Genomic DNA, 13,928 nt, shown 5'->3' on the forward strand with positions numbered 1-13,928 from the left:
GAATTTTGTTGTGAAGTACTGGGGTGAGGACCAGAGGTAACTAGAAGAAATGTGAGATTAAAGATTTGTGGTGTTTTGCTTTGATTTTAAAGATGAGATCCATAACAGTATGCTTGAGTGGTAGTACAGTGATCTAGTAAAATGCGGAGGTGGTAAGAAGTCAAGCCTGTAATACCCTAGATTAGCCCAGAGGAGATAAGGTCCAGTACTCCAGTGGGGCAGGAACAGTGTCTCCGTTTTAACAGGAGAGAAGGGAGTGTGATTGGTTACAGACACAGGTATATTGGTAGATTTGGTGGTGGGATTCTGCAGGATAATTCTGCAAAATTGTGTTTCATAAGACATAAGCAAGGTCATTAATTGACAGTGGGAGAGGTATTGGAGGTTTGAAGAGAGAGGAAAGGATGAAAGTCATCAAGGGAACTGTGAGAGTGAATTAATTAGGGAAACCTGTAGGTCTTAGGCAGGTCCACTTGAGATTTTTGGTCATGAGCTTAGAGTGAAACTTAGTGTTCAGCATTACTGTGAAGAAGTGCTGAGGACTCATTGTATTTAACCAGTTGGAATTTTTCTAGACTTGTTTGTACCATAGAGGGGTCAAGAATAGTACAAGAGATAAAGTAGGTAAATATAAAAGTTGTGATAGATGAGGAATCTAACCCAAGTAAAAAGAAAGAAATAATGAACAGTGAAAGGGTGGTATGGTGGAAAATCCTGGTGCCCTCAAATACAGGGAATGTACCAAAAAACAACATCGCAAATGGGGGAAATATTAGAAACATTCTCTTTAACATCAGGAAAAAGTATGCCCATTTTCACTGTTTCTGCTCAACATAAAAATTTTAGCATAGTGAAAAAAGATTAGAAATAATAGGATATACCCTCAAAAAATTAGAATTACATTGAGTTACCACTTATCCATCAACTCCACTTCAGGGTATATACCCAAAAGAATCAAAGATTGGGACTCAAACAGGCATTTTTTATACCAGTGTATAAAAAAGCATCATGATTAACAATAACCAATAGGTGTGAACAATCCAAATGTCCACGAACAGATGGATGAATGTACGAAATGTGGTGTAAACATACAGTGAACTGTTATGCATCCTTAAAAAGGACTGAAATTCTGACACGTGCTGCACCGTGGATAAACCTTGGTGATGATATGCTCAGTGAAGTAAGCTGGACACAGTAATGATGTGTGTCCAGAATGATTCCATTTATATGAGGTGCCAAGAGTAGTCAGATTCATTGAGACAGAATAGAAGGTGGTTCCCAGGGCTGAGAGGAGCAAGAAATGAGGAGTTCTGTTTAATGGTTACAGAATTTCAGTTAGGGAAGATGGAAAGAGTTCTAGCCATGGATAACTGCAATGATTGATGGATAATGTAAATGTACTTAATGCCACTGCACTATACACTTAATACTGGTTAAAACGGTAAATATTATGTATATTTTACCACAGCTTTTAAAAATAATCCTCTAAAAACAAGTCTCTGCTATTCCCACCCCAAATTGAATCCTTTCATTCTGATTATTGATTTGTTACTGTGATTATTCTGATTATAGTGTTATTATTATACATATCAGATTATTATTATTATTATTATTATTATTGTGTTATTTTTATACATATCAGCCTCCATGCTTCTTTAGTTTTGTGTTTCAGATATGTCAAAATCAGCTATGAGTTCCAAGTAATTTGTTTCTCCAGATACTGTACCAGAGTTCTGGAATGATTGACTTTGGGGAAAAAAAAAAAAGATTTCTTGTTATCCTTGCTGTGTCATGCATGTGTCATGCAATATTTTGCATATTCAAATACTTTGTTATGTGTGAGAGAAAAGAATGTTTGGATTTATAGATCCAAGTGGAGGGTTGCACCTAATCTTTAAAGTGCTAATCAAGTGTGTTGAAACTGGGCCACAAATAGTCGTGAAACCAGTTTGCAGGAAAACCTATCTAAAACATTCAGGACAGTTTCTTTGTTTTTGTATTTTTTTTAGCGGATTATCTAAAGATAATCTGTTATCTTGGAGCCTGTGAAAAATAGATTACAGCATCAATCCCAACTATATTACTTATAATATTAAAAAGAGTAGTGGATTAGATGTTAGAATAGGCTGTCTCCAGGACCAGACTAAGACCCTGAAAAGCAGGACCTAGTCTTTGTGAGTGATGACTGACGAGTGTTGGTGTGTTCTACCTCTCCTTGGGGTCTCAGTCGCCTCATCTTTAAATTAGTCCTCTTGACTTTTCTCTTAACCTCGTAGGAGAATTAGATGAGAATTTTATAGGTGGAAGTGTTTTGCCTGCTATAAAATAACAAATATTTTATGACATAAAGTGAAATCTGATTTACAGCATAATGAAATAGTAACTTCACATATTTAAAGAAGAGATTTTTTTTTCCAGTGTCTTTGAAACACTTAAAAACATGTATTTTCTGAATCTTTTAGTTTATTTCGGATGACTGCCCTTGCTGTCCTTTCATTCCCCTTGTTATCTCCATTTTTCTCAAAGGGCACGTGCTACAAATCTACTCCTCAAGCCTCCTCAAACAGCTGCAGTTGATTGTTCAACTGTATGTAATACAGCATTGGTTAAAGGGATCAAGGAAAAAAATGTCAGAAATCCAAACATGTAAATTGTAGTTTTATAGTACTGGTAGGACTAGGTATGGTTAGAGTCATCAAGAAAAATTATTACTTAAATTATGAAATTCAGTATTTATTTCTGAATGCCTATGTAAGAATTAACTATCTTTGAGGGGGCAGGGGACAAGTCATGAAAATATTTGGGCCTTTGAGGTGAATATGAATATATAATTATTTTAAATTAGGAAAATGACTAATAAAAATTGTTTAACCATTTAAAATAGTAAAGATGAGAAATAAGGTATTATAATGTACTACTTAGTAAGTTAATTATTTTAGGTACATACAAAGTATATTGTATTTTATAAATAATGAATTTGGGTTTATTATATTAATAAACATGTCTGGTTTTGTTTTATTTATATACTACCAAAATATAATTAAAGAAAATAAAACTTTGAAATTAAAATTCAAATTTATAGTAATTGTAACTTTTAAGTCTTTAATAAAATTGGATACAGAAATAACTTGGGCTTTTCTGTTTGTCTTTTAGTTATTAAGTCGAAAAGACAAAACTACCTTTGAAAAGCTAGAATATGTAATGAGTAAAGAAGATAATTACAAAAGACTCAGAGACTATATAAGCAGCTTAAAGATGACACCCTGCATTCCCTATTTAGGTGAGTTATGTCACTATGCCTAGTTGTTGCTCTACTGTAATCAATAGTTTATAAAAAATTCAATGTATTTTAAAAGTTTGTGTCTCCTTTAAAGAAATTAAAGGATTCTTAAGTTGAAACAATTGTCTAGAGGAATGTGTTACCTTACTACCTGGAATGTATTTTCATTTTTTCTTAGAAATGAACCATATGGTAAAGCCATACATTTTTGCTATTTTAGTAATGCTTTGAAAGAATGAACTAGTAGTTTGCAGTGAAGTTTAATGCTGTGAGAATATTTAACATTAACTTAAGAAATTGATCGAAAGATATAATGAATTTATTGTCAACATCATGAGTTCTTATATTGTTGGCAGAATTATGAAAAACAGTCTCAATGAAGCTGTTATTGTTTTTCTGGAAGAAATTAGCTGTTTAGATGTGCAAATTTAGCTCAGTACTGAGACAAATCTGTATTTTACATATTATTACACATAGTGTGTATCTCTTTATTGTATATTTTACAGTGTTGATGAATTCCAAGAAGTATTGAACCAATAACACAAGATGTTCACCAAAATATGAATAGTAATTTTTTATTAGGTGTTTGAATTAAAAAAATGACTGAAACTATACCTTTTTAATGTATATATGAATTTAAATACAAAAATATGTATACCTAGTATATGCATTATATTAATGTATACCTAGTATATACATCAAAGTAAATTGACTTGATCCTGTGTAGAGAGTAATCAAAAGATAACATTTGTTTTTACCCCCTATTTCCACTCTGTCTTTTATGTAACTACTCATACTGGATTTCACCGTAACTATTCCTGAAAATCATGGAAAAACCTGTTACTTGTTTAGGAGTCTCTACAGTGTCATCTCTGAAGTCTTTATAGTACCACTGAACAAAAAGTACCAGTATAGAACCAGAACTCAAAGTAGGGGCAAAGACAGTTGATACACTGTCGTTCAGCTGCTCTAGACCATCACCTTAATTTGTCAGAGATCTTAACTCATCATTCCCACTGGAATAGGAAATGTTGTACATCCTATGTTGAAGGCAGAATACTCCTATGCATTGTACAGTGACCACATACTGTTTATCTGTTTCTTTGATAAATAGTTCAGGGCCATAATAAACATAACTCAGTCAGAGAGGCTCTAAGCTGATATTAGGAAAGGCATTCTGCATACACTCTACTTTCTACCATTACCTTGGCTTTGACATTCTTGAAAGTGGGGAAAGGAAGAATAGAGGACTTTCAAAAGTCATCAATATCTTCATACTCCATAAAAACATAAACTTTTCATCACATAAAGAACATTAGACAGAATTTTTTGAATTCATGTCGCTCAGTTGTGTCCAACTCTTTGTGACCCCATGAACTATAGCCTGCCAGGCTCTGTTTGTGGAGTTCTCCAAGCAAGGATACTGGAGTGGGTCGCTGTTCCCTTCTCCAGGGGATCTTCCCGACCTAGGGATTGAACCCAGGTCTCCCAAATTGCAGACTGAGAATTGGGAACTGTAAATTCCAAAATGGTTCTATGATATTCATTTTTCAAGTCATTGAATTGTCTTCTTTAAGCCTTGTTTTCTTTACCTAGAAGTAGCACACATGTTTTTCTTAAGGCTGAATGGGACCACAGTGATCTCTTCTATATAAATCACTTGTACTACACTTGAGAAAACCAAAGTCCAGAAAGGTAGAAGAGCTGATTCAGAATCCTAAAACCTAGTTAATGACAGTCCTGAAGTTCTGACCTAACATCTTTCCAATTATAGCTGCTAAACTCTTCTTCTAAAATTTACTGATTCCACAATTGTGTTTTTTCTCATTGAAATAAATATTTTTCTCAAATTTCATAATTTGTTTTTTAGAAAAGGAGAATTAAGATTATTTTCTATTAAAAAGAACAAAATAGCATAAATCCTTTTGCTGTGTTGTCTAGTTCAGGGGTCTTTGTTTTATATTTATACACAGTAGAAACTTCAATAGAGGGTTTGAAGTTGTCTGTGCATGTGCACTTAAGCACACTGTTATATACCTATGAGGGTGTGGTGGGAAATCATTGAAATAGTGGAATCTGGAAAAGTTTTCCTTTAGAAAATATACCTGTTTTCTCCCAACTCTGATACCTGAAGCGGAGTTTTTTTTTTTTTTTTTTTCCTGTGGGTTAAAGCAAATGAAGAAAACACTGAAGTATAAAAGTTAGTTTGGAGAAAATAATAGAACCATAATCTTTCCTGTGTCTTCAGTTTGGTCTGCATTAACTCCTCTTTGCAGTTATTTTTCACTTTATAGATTCTCATGACCCAGAATCTTCCTTACTGAAATTCTCCACCAGTAGCACCAGTCTCTCTTGATTTACCTTCTAATTTATGGCTTTTGTTTTTTTAACTCCGCTTTCTCTGCGTTTCTCTTAAATCTGTTCTTCTAAAGGTCTCAGTCCTTTCCTTTTATTCCATACACACACTTAAAGTGGTCTCATTCAGCTTTTTCCCATATATCACCTGATGACTGCCAAATCTTAGGTTGGACCTATATATTCAGTTGGCTTTGTAATTCCTGTGGCTTAGTAACATTTTAGGTACTCAAATACTGATTGAATGAGATATCTATTGGTAACTCTTAATTTAACATGTTCAGAAGTATATTAATCATTTTCCCCCTTTTTCTATATCTTATCTCCATCTTACAGTGTTGCATTATCTACACTGCTCCACCACCCTCAACACTTGGCAGGTTTTCTGTTCTTTGTTTTTGGCTTTACTGGATTTCTCCTCCTCCTCCTCTCCTTCTCATACCCTCTGTTAGTTCAGTTCAGTTCAGGTCAGTTCAGTTGCTCAGTCATGTCCAACTCTGCGACCCTTTGTTAAGCAAGATGCCTGTTTGTGAGAGTTATCAAGAATTAGAAGCCAAAGTGAAAGTGTTAGTTGCTTAGTCATGTCCGACTCTTCACAACTATATGGACTGTAGCCCACCAGGCTCCTCTGTCTGTGGAATTCTCCAGGCAAGAATACTGCAGTAGGCTGCCACGCCCTCCTCAAGGAGATCTTCTGGACCCGGGGATTGAACCTGGGTCTCCTGCATTGCAGGCAGATTGTTTACCATCTGAACCACTGGGAAGACTCCATTAGAAGCCAAAGGGTGAAGGGGAATGGCAAAAACTTATGCTAAAAATAGAAAACATACACTTTCAGTTCAGTTCAGTTCAGTTGCTCAGTCATGTCTGACTCTGCAACTCCATGAACTCCCGCATATCAGGCTTCCCTGTCCATCACCAACTCTCAAAGCTTGCTCAAACTCAGGTCCATGGAGTTGGTGATGCCATTCAACCATCTCATCCTCTGTCATCCGCTTCTCCTCCTGCCTTCAATATTTCCCAGCATCAGGGTCTTTTCCAGTGAGTCAGCTCTTTGCATCAGGTGGCCAAAGTATTGGAGCTTCAGTTTCAGCTTCAGTCCTTCCAGTGAATATTCAGGACTGATTTCCTTTAGGATGGACTGGTTGGATCTCGTTGCAGTTCAAGGACTCTCTCCAGAGTCTTCTCCAACACCACAGTTCAAAAGCATCAATTCTTTGGCACTCAGCCTTCTTTATGGTCCAGCTCTCACATCCATACATGCCTGCTGGAAAAACCATAGCTTTGACTAGATGGACCTTTGTCAGCAAAGTAATGTCTCTGCTTTTTAATATGCTGTTTATGTTTGTCATAGCTTTTCTTCCAAGGAGCAAGCATCTTAATTTCATGGCTGCAGTCCGCATCTGCAGTGATTTGGGAGCCCAAAAAAATAAAGTCTGTCACTGTTTCCATTGTTTCCCCATCTATTTTCCACGAAGTGATGGAACTGGATGCCATGATCTTAGTTTTCTGAATGTTGAGTTTTAAACCAAGTTTTTCACTCTCCTCTTCCAATTTCATCAAGAGGCTCCTTAAGTTCTTATTTGCTTTCTACCATAAGGGTGGTGTCATCTGCATATCTGAGGTTATTGATATTTCTCCCAGCAGTCTTGATTCCAGCTTGTGCTTCATCCAGCCCAGCGTTTCTCATGATGTACTCTGCATAGAAGTTAAGTAAGCAGGGTGACAATATACAGCCTTGACAAACTCCTTTCCTGATTTGGAACCAGTCCCTTATTCCATGTCCAGTTCTAACTGTTGCTTCCTGACCTGCATACAGATTTCTCGGAAGGCAGGTCAGGTGGTCTGTATTCCCATCTCTTGAAGAATTTTCCACAGTTTGTTGTGATCCACACAGTCAAAGGCTTTGGTGTAATCAACAAAAGAGAAGTAGATGGTTTTCTGGAACTCTTTTGCTTTTTTGATGATCCAGTGGATGTTGGCAATTTGATCTCTGGTTCCTCTGCCTTTTCTAATTCCAGCTTGAATTTAACAGTTCACAGACTGTTGAAGCCTGGCTTGGAGAATTTTGAGCATTGCTTTGCTAGCGTTATGAGATGAGTGCAATTGTGTGGTAGTTTGAGCATTCTTTGGCATTGCCTTTCTTTGGGATTGGAATTAAAACTGACCTTTGCCAGTCCCTTGGCCACTGCTGAGTTTTCCAAATTTGCTGGCATGTTGAGTACAGCACTTTCACAACATCATCTTTTGGATTTGAAATAGCTCAACTGGAATTCCCTCACCTCCACTAGCTTTGTTTGTAGTGATGCTTCCTAAGGCCCACTTGACTTTGGATTCCAGAATGTCTGGCTCTAGGTGAGTGATCACACCATCATAGTTGTCTGAATCATGAAGATCTTTTTTGCATAGTTCTTCTGTGTATTCTTGCCAGGAATATTCTGTATTCTGTACAGAAGTATTCTGTGTATTCTTGCCAAGAATATTGGTATTCTGTACACGAAACATACACTTTAACATCTACATAATTTTATACATTGGATTCTCCATATAATTATTCATCCCTATACCAGTCTGTAAAGAAGCATCTGAGATTGTGAGATGATTGCGGAACATTTGGCACAAACATTTGGTAGACTTGGGACAGGAAAATGAAACAATGAAATATTTGTCAGACAAGTTCTTGTGATGCAGTTAAGCTCGTTTCCAGCATGAAAATCACCTTTTTAATGTAGTGACAGTTTTATTTTATAGCACACTTTGAGATTAAATGTATTCATCCCATCTATCAAAACAAACATGCTTTTCCTAAGAAAATATGAAGCATTTCAACCTTATACAACTTTTTGACTGCTTGATTTATTTATATCATAGGCAGCTGGTTCATTTTCTCATTCCTAATCTTCAATACTAAAGTATGTTGAAGAATTAAGATTTTACAATAGTTTATATCCTGTTAATGTTTACATTTTTCATATTTTGTCCTTATTTAAAATGAATTAGGATCATGGTTTTTAAATTTAACTTTTCTTCAGAATTTTTTCCCCACTCATATTAAACTAGGCCTAGTGCAGATAGATGCCAAAAATGACAACATTTGCAAGATGCTGTACATTTGATAGGAGATAACTTGTCCTGAAGACATTTGAGAGATAATACTCATTGTGCATATTAGGAGCTTCTAGTTAACTATCCCTGCTCGTGTACATAATTTGCATAATGCTATCCTTTATCCAGATGGCTCCATGGTAAAGAATCCGCCTGCCAAGCGGATGACCGGGGTTGGATCCCTGGGTCGGGAAGATCCCCTGGAGAAGGAAATGGCAGTGTATGTCAGTATTCCTGCCTGGGAAATCCCAGGGATAGAGGAGCCTGGATGGCTACAGTCCATGGGGTCGCAAAGAGTCAGACAGAACTCAGTGACTAAACAACCACCCCTTATCCTTCAATGTCTGCGAAGGTTCTTTTGGAACAGATGTGTCAACCAAAAGAATCTGTGCTGTACAGAGAAAAGCTAAATGTTAATCACCTATTATTAACATAAGAGGCATTATCTAAACTAACAGTGTTTTTAGTGTTATGAATTATGAACGGAACCAACCATCATTCTCTATGAAATTTAAAACAGAAAATGGAGACTTAAATACTGACAAAACTCTTACTTTGATACTGCCAGATTTATTAATAATTCAATGTGGATTAAATTATAAAAAGTAGAAAATGTTTTCTTGGCTTTCAACTCATCATCTGTTGAAAAGTTGTCTCTTCTGTTGGTTTGCATTCAAGGTAAAAATTAGTCAGCCTGGACAATATAGTGAAAAGTTCTTAGGCTAAGAATGCAGTTTTTCTGGAGAGAAATAGTTTGGCAAATTTCAAGGAAAAAATTGTTTTATATGAGAATTATTGCTTTAAATCTGAAAATCATTAACAGCACTCATTTGTTCTTGTCATTGGAGAATAATCTTAAGGGGCTTATTGGAGAATTTGGCATGGGAAGTTTTGCTTTGCTGGAGAGAGGGGAAAAGAGCATTGTGCAAAAATAATTTAGTTGTTGTATGAAACATGATAAATATTCTTTCATGTGCATTTTCTAGCCTCATTTCTACTTTATTTATGTAATTTTGGGAAGATGCAGTAGCTCACCCGCTTAGGATGTTTTCTGGGAAGGAAAACATATGTTTTTAAAACTATGGAAATAAGTAAGTTGTTGCAGTTCTGTACACTGCTTCCTGTCAAGTAGAAGCAGAATGTTGCAGAGAAGTAAGATAGCCTGACTCTGTCTCATAGAGACACCCCCCAACTTAATTTGCAATTTTGTATGTTAGATTTTCAAGATAGCCCCCTCTCCCCCCGCCCCGCTTTTTTCCCCCCCTTTTTTGAGAAGAGAAAAGCTGTCTTTATGTTGGGCTTCTCTGGTGTCTCAAGATGGTAAAGAATCTGCCTGCAATGCAGGAGACCAGGGTTTGATCCCTGGTTTGGGAAGATTCCCCGGAGAAAGGAATACCAACCTGCTGTAGCATTTTTGACTGGAAAAGGCCATGGATAGAGGAGCCTGGTGGGCTTTTTTTTTTTTCTTCTCCTTTTGTGAGAATAGAAAGGCTTTCCTTATATCCATCTGTAATAAAGAATATAAATTGTGCCCTTTCCATCCCCTATCCTCTGACAAGCACTATTTTGTTTTCATTAATCTCTCACCCTCAGCAGTGTGTAATAAACCCTTAGTTTGTCTTGGTCCAGGGCTCTATATTTAGCATCTCAAATAAAAGTGGCCACTTAATATTTAATACTTAACTGGTTGACTTCATTAATTAAATTATCTCTTTCTGTCTCTTCCCGTTGTTCCGGCAATTTTATTTGTGTGTCATTTTTTGTGTACAACTGCCTACCTACTCCCAGTGTTCGCTGGCCATCCAGTGTTTGCTTAGCGCTGTTCTTGGTGATAGATGTAGAGCAGAGATCAAAGTGGACTTTGAACCTTCCTTTGTGGAACTTATCATCTGTTTAATACCAACGACTGTGTTGATGTCATTACCTTGTGAACAACCTCTCCTATCTCCTAAGCTGTGAAAGAGGTGCACAACATTACAGGCCTTGATAGCAGTGCCCTCATCCCAGCAATGTGTGAAGCATGCCTAAACTTGCAAGGACCTCCAGATGTTATCTGATCCTCTTTAATGTTTCTGGAATTTTCAACCTATCTTGATCCCTTAGAAGAATATAGTTCTTTAATTTTATATTAGTTTTAGAAATTTTTGCTAATCTATATACAAATATTTTCAAAAACAGTAGCTTTTTATTCACATTTCTACGAAGATATTTTGACAAAGTCCAAAGTTTTAATGAGGGTGTTTTCCCTGCCCCTTTGGTAGAATTTTACTTGGTTAAATGTATAAAAGTCTCTGGCACTGATCTCAAAAATGCCTAATGGTCAAAAAATGTCATTGGCTTTTAATATTTTAAGAGTTTTATTCCATTTTCCTTCCTTTGATTTGTAGGTAATGCACAACATGGATTGCTTTACCTTATTCTTCTCATTAGGATTACATAGTGAATTCTAAAACAGCAATAAAGCATGTTCAGTCATTTTCTTCTGAATCCTGAGAATGAGGTCTGAAGTGAGCTCTGACCAAATGGCAGCTAGCCCTAGCTTTTTCTTTAGCCAAAATTACATTTCCATTTTCCATTACCTCATTTATATCCTTTTTTACTCTCATTCTTTTTTATATATTGAAAATTCTTCTAACTTTCTTTAATAGTGTATTTTCTGAAGTTTACTTTAGACCATTCAAAGACTTGTGATATAAAAGGGCTGGGTATGGGGTTATATTGATTGCTTTCCCATTTTCATAGTTTTGGGTTTTGTTTTTTTTTTTGGAAGGGCCTATATCTTTAAAATATATTTATATTATGTGTAGAAGTTATATAGATCTGCATTTTAATCATAAACAGAATCAGATTCCCCCAGTTCCAACAGCTTTGCCAGCAGTTTCCAACTTGCTATTTCAGTAATGTGTTTTGTACATTTTTTTAGCAAACCTTAATAGGAGGATAATAATAAAAATCTTAAGTAACATTTATTTGCAACTTAACCCATATGCCCAACATTGTATACTTTACATAAATTTTCTAATTTGTTACAACAGTTTATAAGTGATATTATTATTCATGTAAGTGAAGAAACCCTGAACAAGGGAGGTTAAATTGACTTGCTCTTAAGATATGCATTATAACCATTTCATTTATAGCTCCAAGAAAGCATTATGGAATTATATTAATATTTTGGAAATCCATCTTTAGTTTTAATTTTGAGTTCATTTTTCAGTCTTTCCTATAATTATCTATAGAATTACAATGTAATAACTATTGACCCCACTGACAAAATTGAAAACTGAGCTTATTTTTTAGGTGGCTTCTTTAAGGAGGGGTCATGACATCGTTAAGTAGAATCATTCTTTTCTTACTTATTTTCTCAGACACTAAAAAGAATGAAAAAATCGTTAGGATATAGTCATCTTTAACTTACTATTGATTAATTCAAGTATATAAAAATCATATCACATTAGTACAGATTTACAGGTAATTTGAAACATTTTCATAGTTGTAGAAGCTTTTACAGTTTTCTTATATGATTACCAGTAGGAGTCCTAACAAATATAATGCCAAAAGAATTAGCACTCCTTGACTCAGTAGAGTCAAGTGAACATTAAACTGAAAATCTGATCTTTACACTCACGCAGGCTTGGAGCCTGAGGATGAGTTTATTAGTTCATATCTACTTAATTTTAGAGATGCCAAGTTTCCTCGACATTGATGATGTCCCATTGAGTGGAGGATAGAGTCTAAGTCATTTTTAGGATAAGCTTCATTTCATTTATTAAAAATAACTAAACATAAGTAATCCTTCTATAAACCAGCTCCAAGTTTATAGCTCAATCTTACTGAAGGTAAGGCAACTGCATCTTATTCCCCAGTAACCTATAAAGTAGCTAGCTATCAGACCTTGCCTACCATACATATGACTTACCTAATCGCTCACAAGATTCTCATTAGGCTGAAATCTCTTAGTGTGTGTGGCGATTCCTTTTTAAATCTTTTTGGCTGTGCCACACAGCATGTGGGATCATAATTTCCCAACAAGGGACTGAACCCTAGCCCCCTGCACTGGAAGTGTAGAGGCCTAACCACTGGACCACCAGAGGAGTCCTTTTTTTTTTTTTCTTTTTTTCCTACGGCTGTTCTTAACTTAATTTTTCTTATGGCCAATGCTCTTTACTACCTGCCATTAACAGGTGACATAGCTCTATTAAGTTTGCGCATGAAGATCATAGATTAGTGTAATTTTGTGCTGGAAAATTTGGATGTTGTTTCTTTTAGCACGTTTGTTACTCACTCTATGCAAGGCACCACATGATAGGTAATGCAGAAAGTATATAGATAAGCAAAAATAATCTGGTAGTTGAAGTCTACTGAGTCCTTATTAGTATCAAGCATTATTCTAAATGCTTTACCACATGTATTACCTCATTTGATTTTCACAGTAACTGCACGAGCTAGGTACTGTTGTTATCTCCATTTTATAGATATGAAAACTGAGGCAGGAATATATAAATTGTCCTCAGGAATATCTAAGTCTAACACTTGTACATAGTAGATTTGGGCCACAAACCCAAGCAGTTCTGCCTTTAGGACCTATGCTTAGTCATCATATAATGTTGCTTCCTACTCCTTGATCTCGAGGAACTCAGTGGCCTAAGTTATTCTTAAGCTTTCCAGGAACTTTAGAGCAGAGCTGTATCACCTCTCTATAAAGGAGGGTACAGTGGACTCTATGGGCAAGGTGCTGTTAGCATTCAGCAGCTTTCCAGTTTGTATGTTGACTTTCACATGATTCTGGTATTAATAATATTCCACTTCTATGAAAATTCTCTGAGACTTGTCTTTAATAGGGTTTTGGATGTGTGAGTGAAATGCTATAGTTCTGCAAATAAATGGAATGCCCTAGTAAAGTTTTATTCAATTAAGATTTGATAAAATGATTAGATGCTTAATTTCTCCCAGAAATTTTATAGTGGATTTTTATGGTTCTAGGGGTGGTAGAGAGGGACTTGAAAGCCACTCCAAAATGACCATAGATAAAGCAGAAAATAACATTGCTATCGGTTTGATGTTCTCTTACCTTCTTTCACCAGAAGTTTTGAGATGTGGCAGAGCAGAAATGTTGCACTTGATATTGATGAATTAAAGTTGTGCTGATAATTGTCTTCAGTTCTGACTGGTTGAGCAAAAGTCTCAAGAG

At 35.8% G+C, this 13,928-nt stretch overlaps 1 protein-coding gene across 5 annotated transcripts in view; it reads left to right on the plus strand.

Annotated features, from left to right (window-relative positions):
- RALGPS2 (Ral GEF with PH domain and SH3 binding motif 2) overlaps positions 1 to 13,928 on the plus strand; it is a 159,525-nt gene that overhangs the window by 79,693 nt on the left and 65,904 nt on the right. For all 5 annotated transcript variants that reach the window (XM_042229400.1, XM_060396637.1, XM_015099335.3 and 2 more), the window contains one exon: positions 3,154 to 3,280. In XM_042229400.1, coding sequence (XP_042085334.1) covers positions 3,154 to 3,280 — 127 coding nt within the window. The remainder of the gene's footprint in view (positions 1 to 3,153; positions 3,281 to 13,928) is intronic.

This window comes from Ovis aries, chromosome 12, assembly GCF_016772045.2.
Source record: "Ovis aries strain OAR_USU_Benz2616 breed Rambouillet chromosome 12, ARS-UI_Ramb_v3.0, whole genome shotgun sequence".
NCBI lineage: Eukaryota > Metazoa > Chordata > Mammalia > Artiodactyla > Bovidae > Ovis > Ovis aries.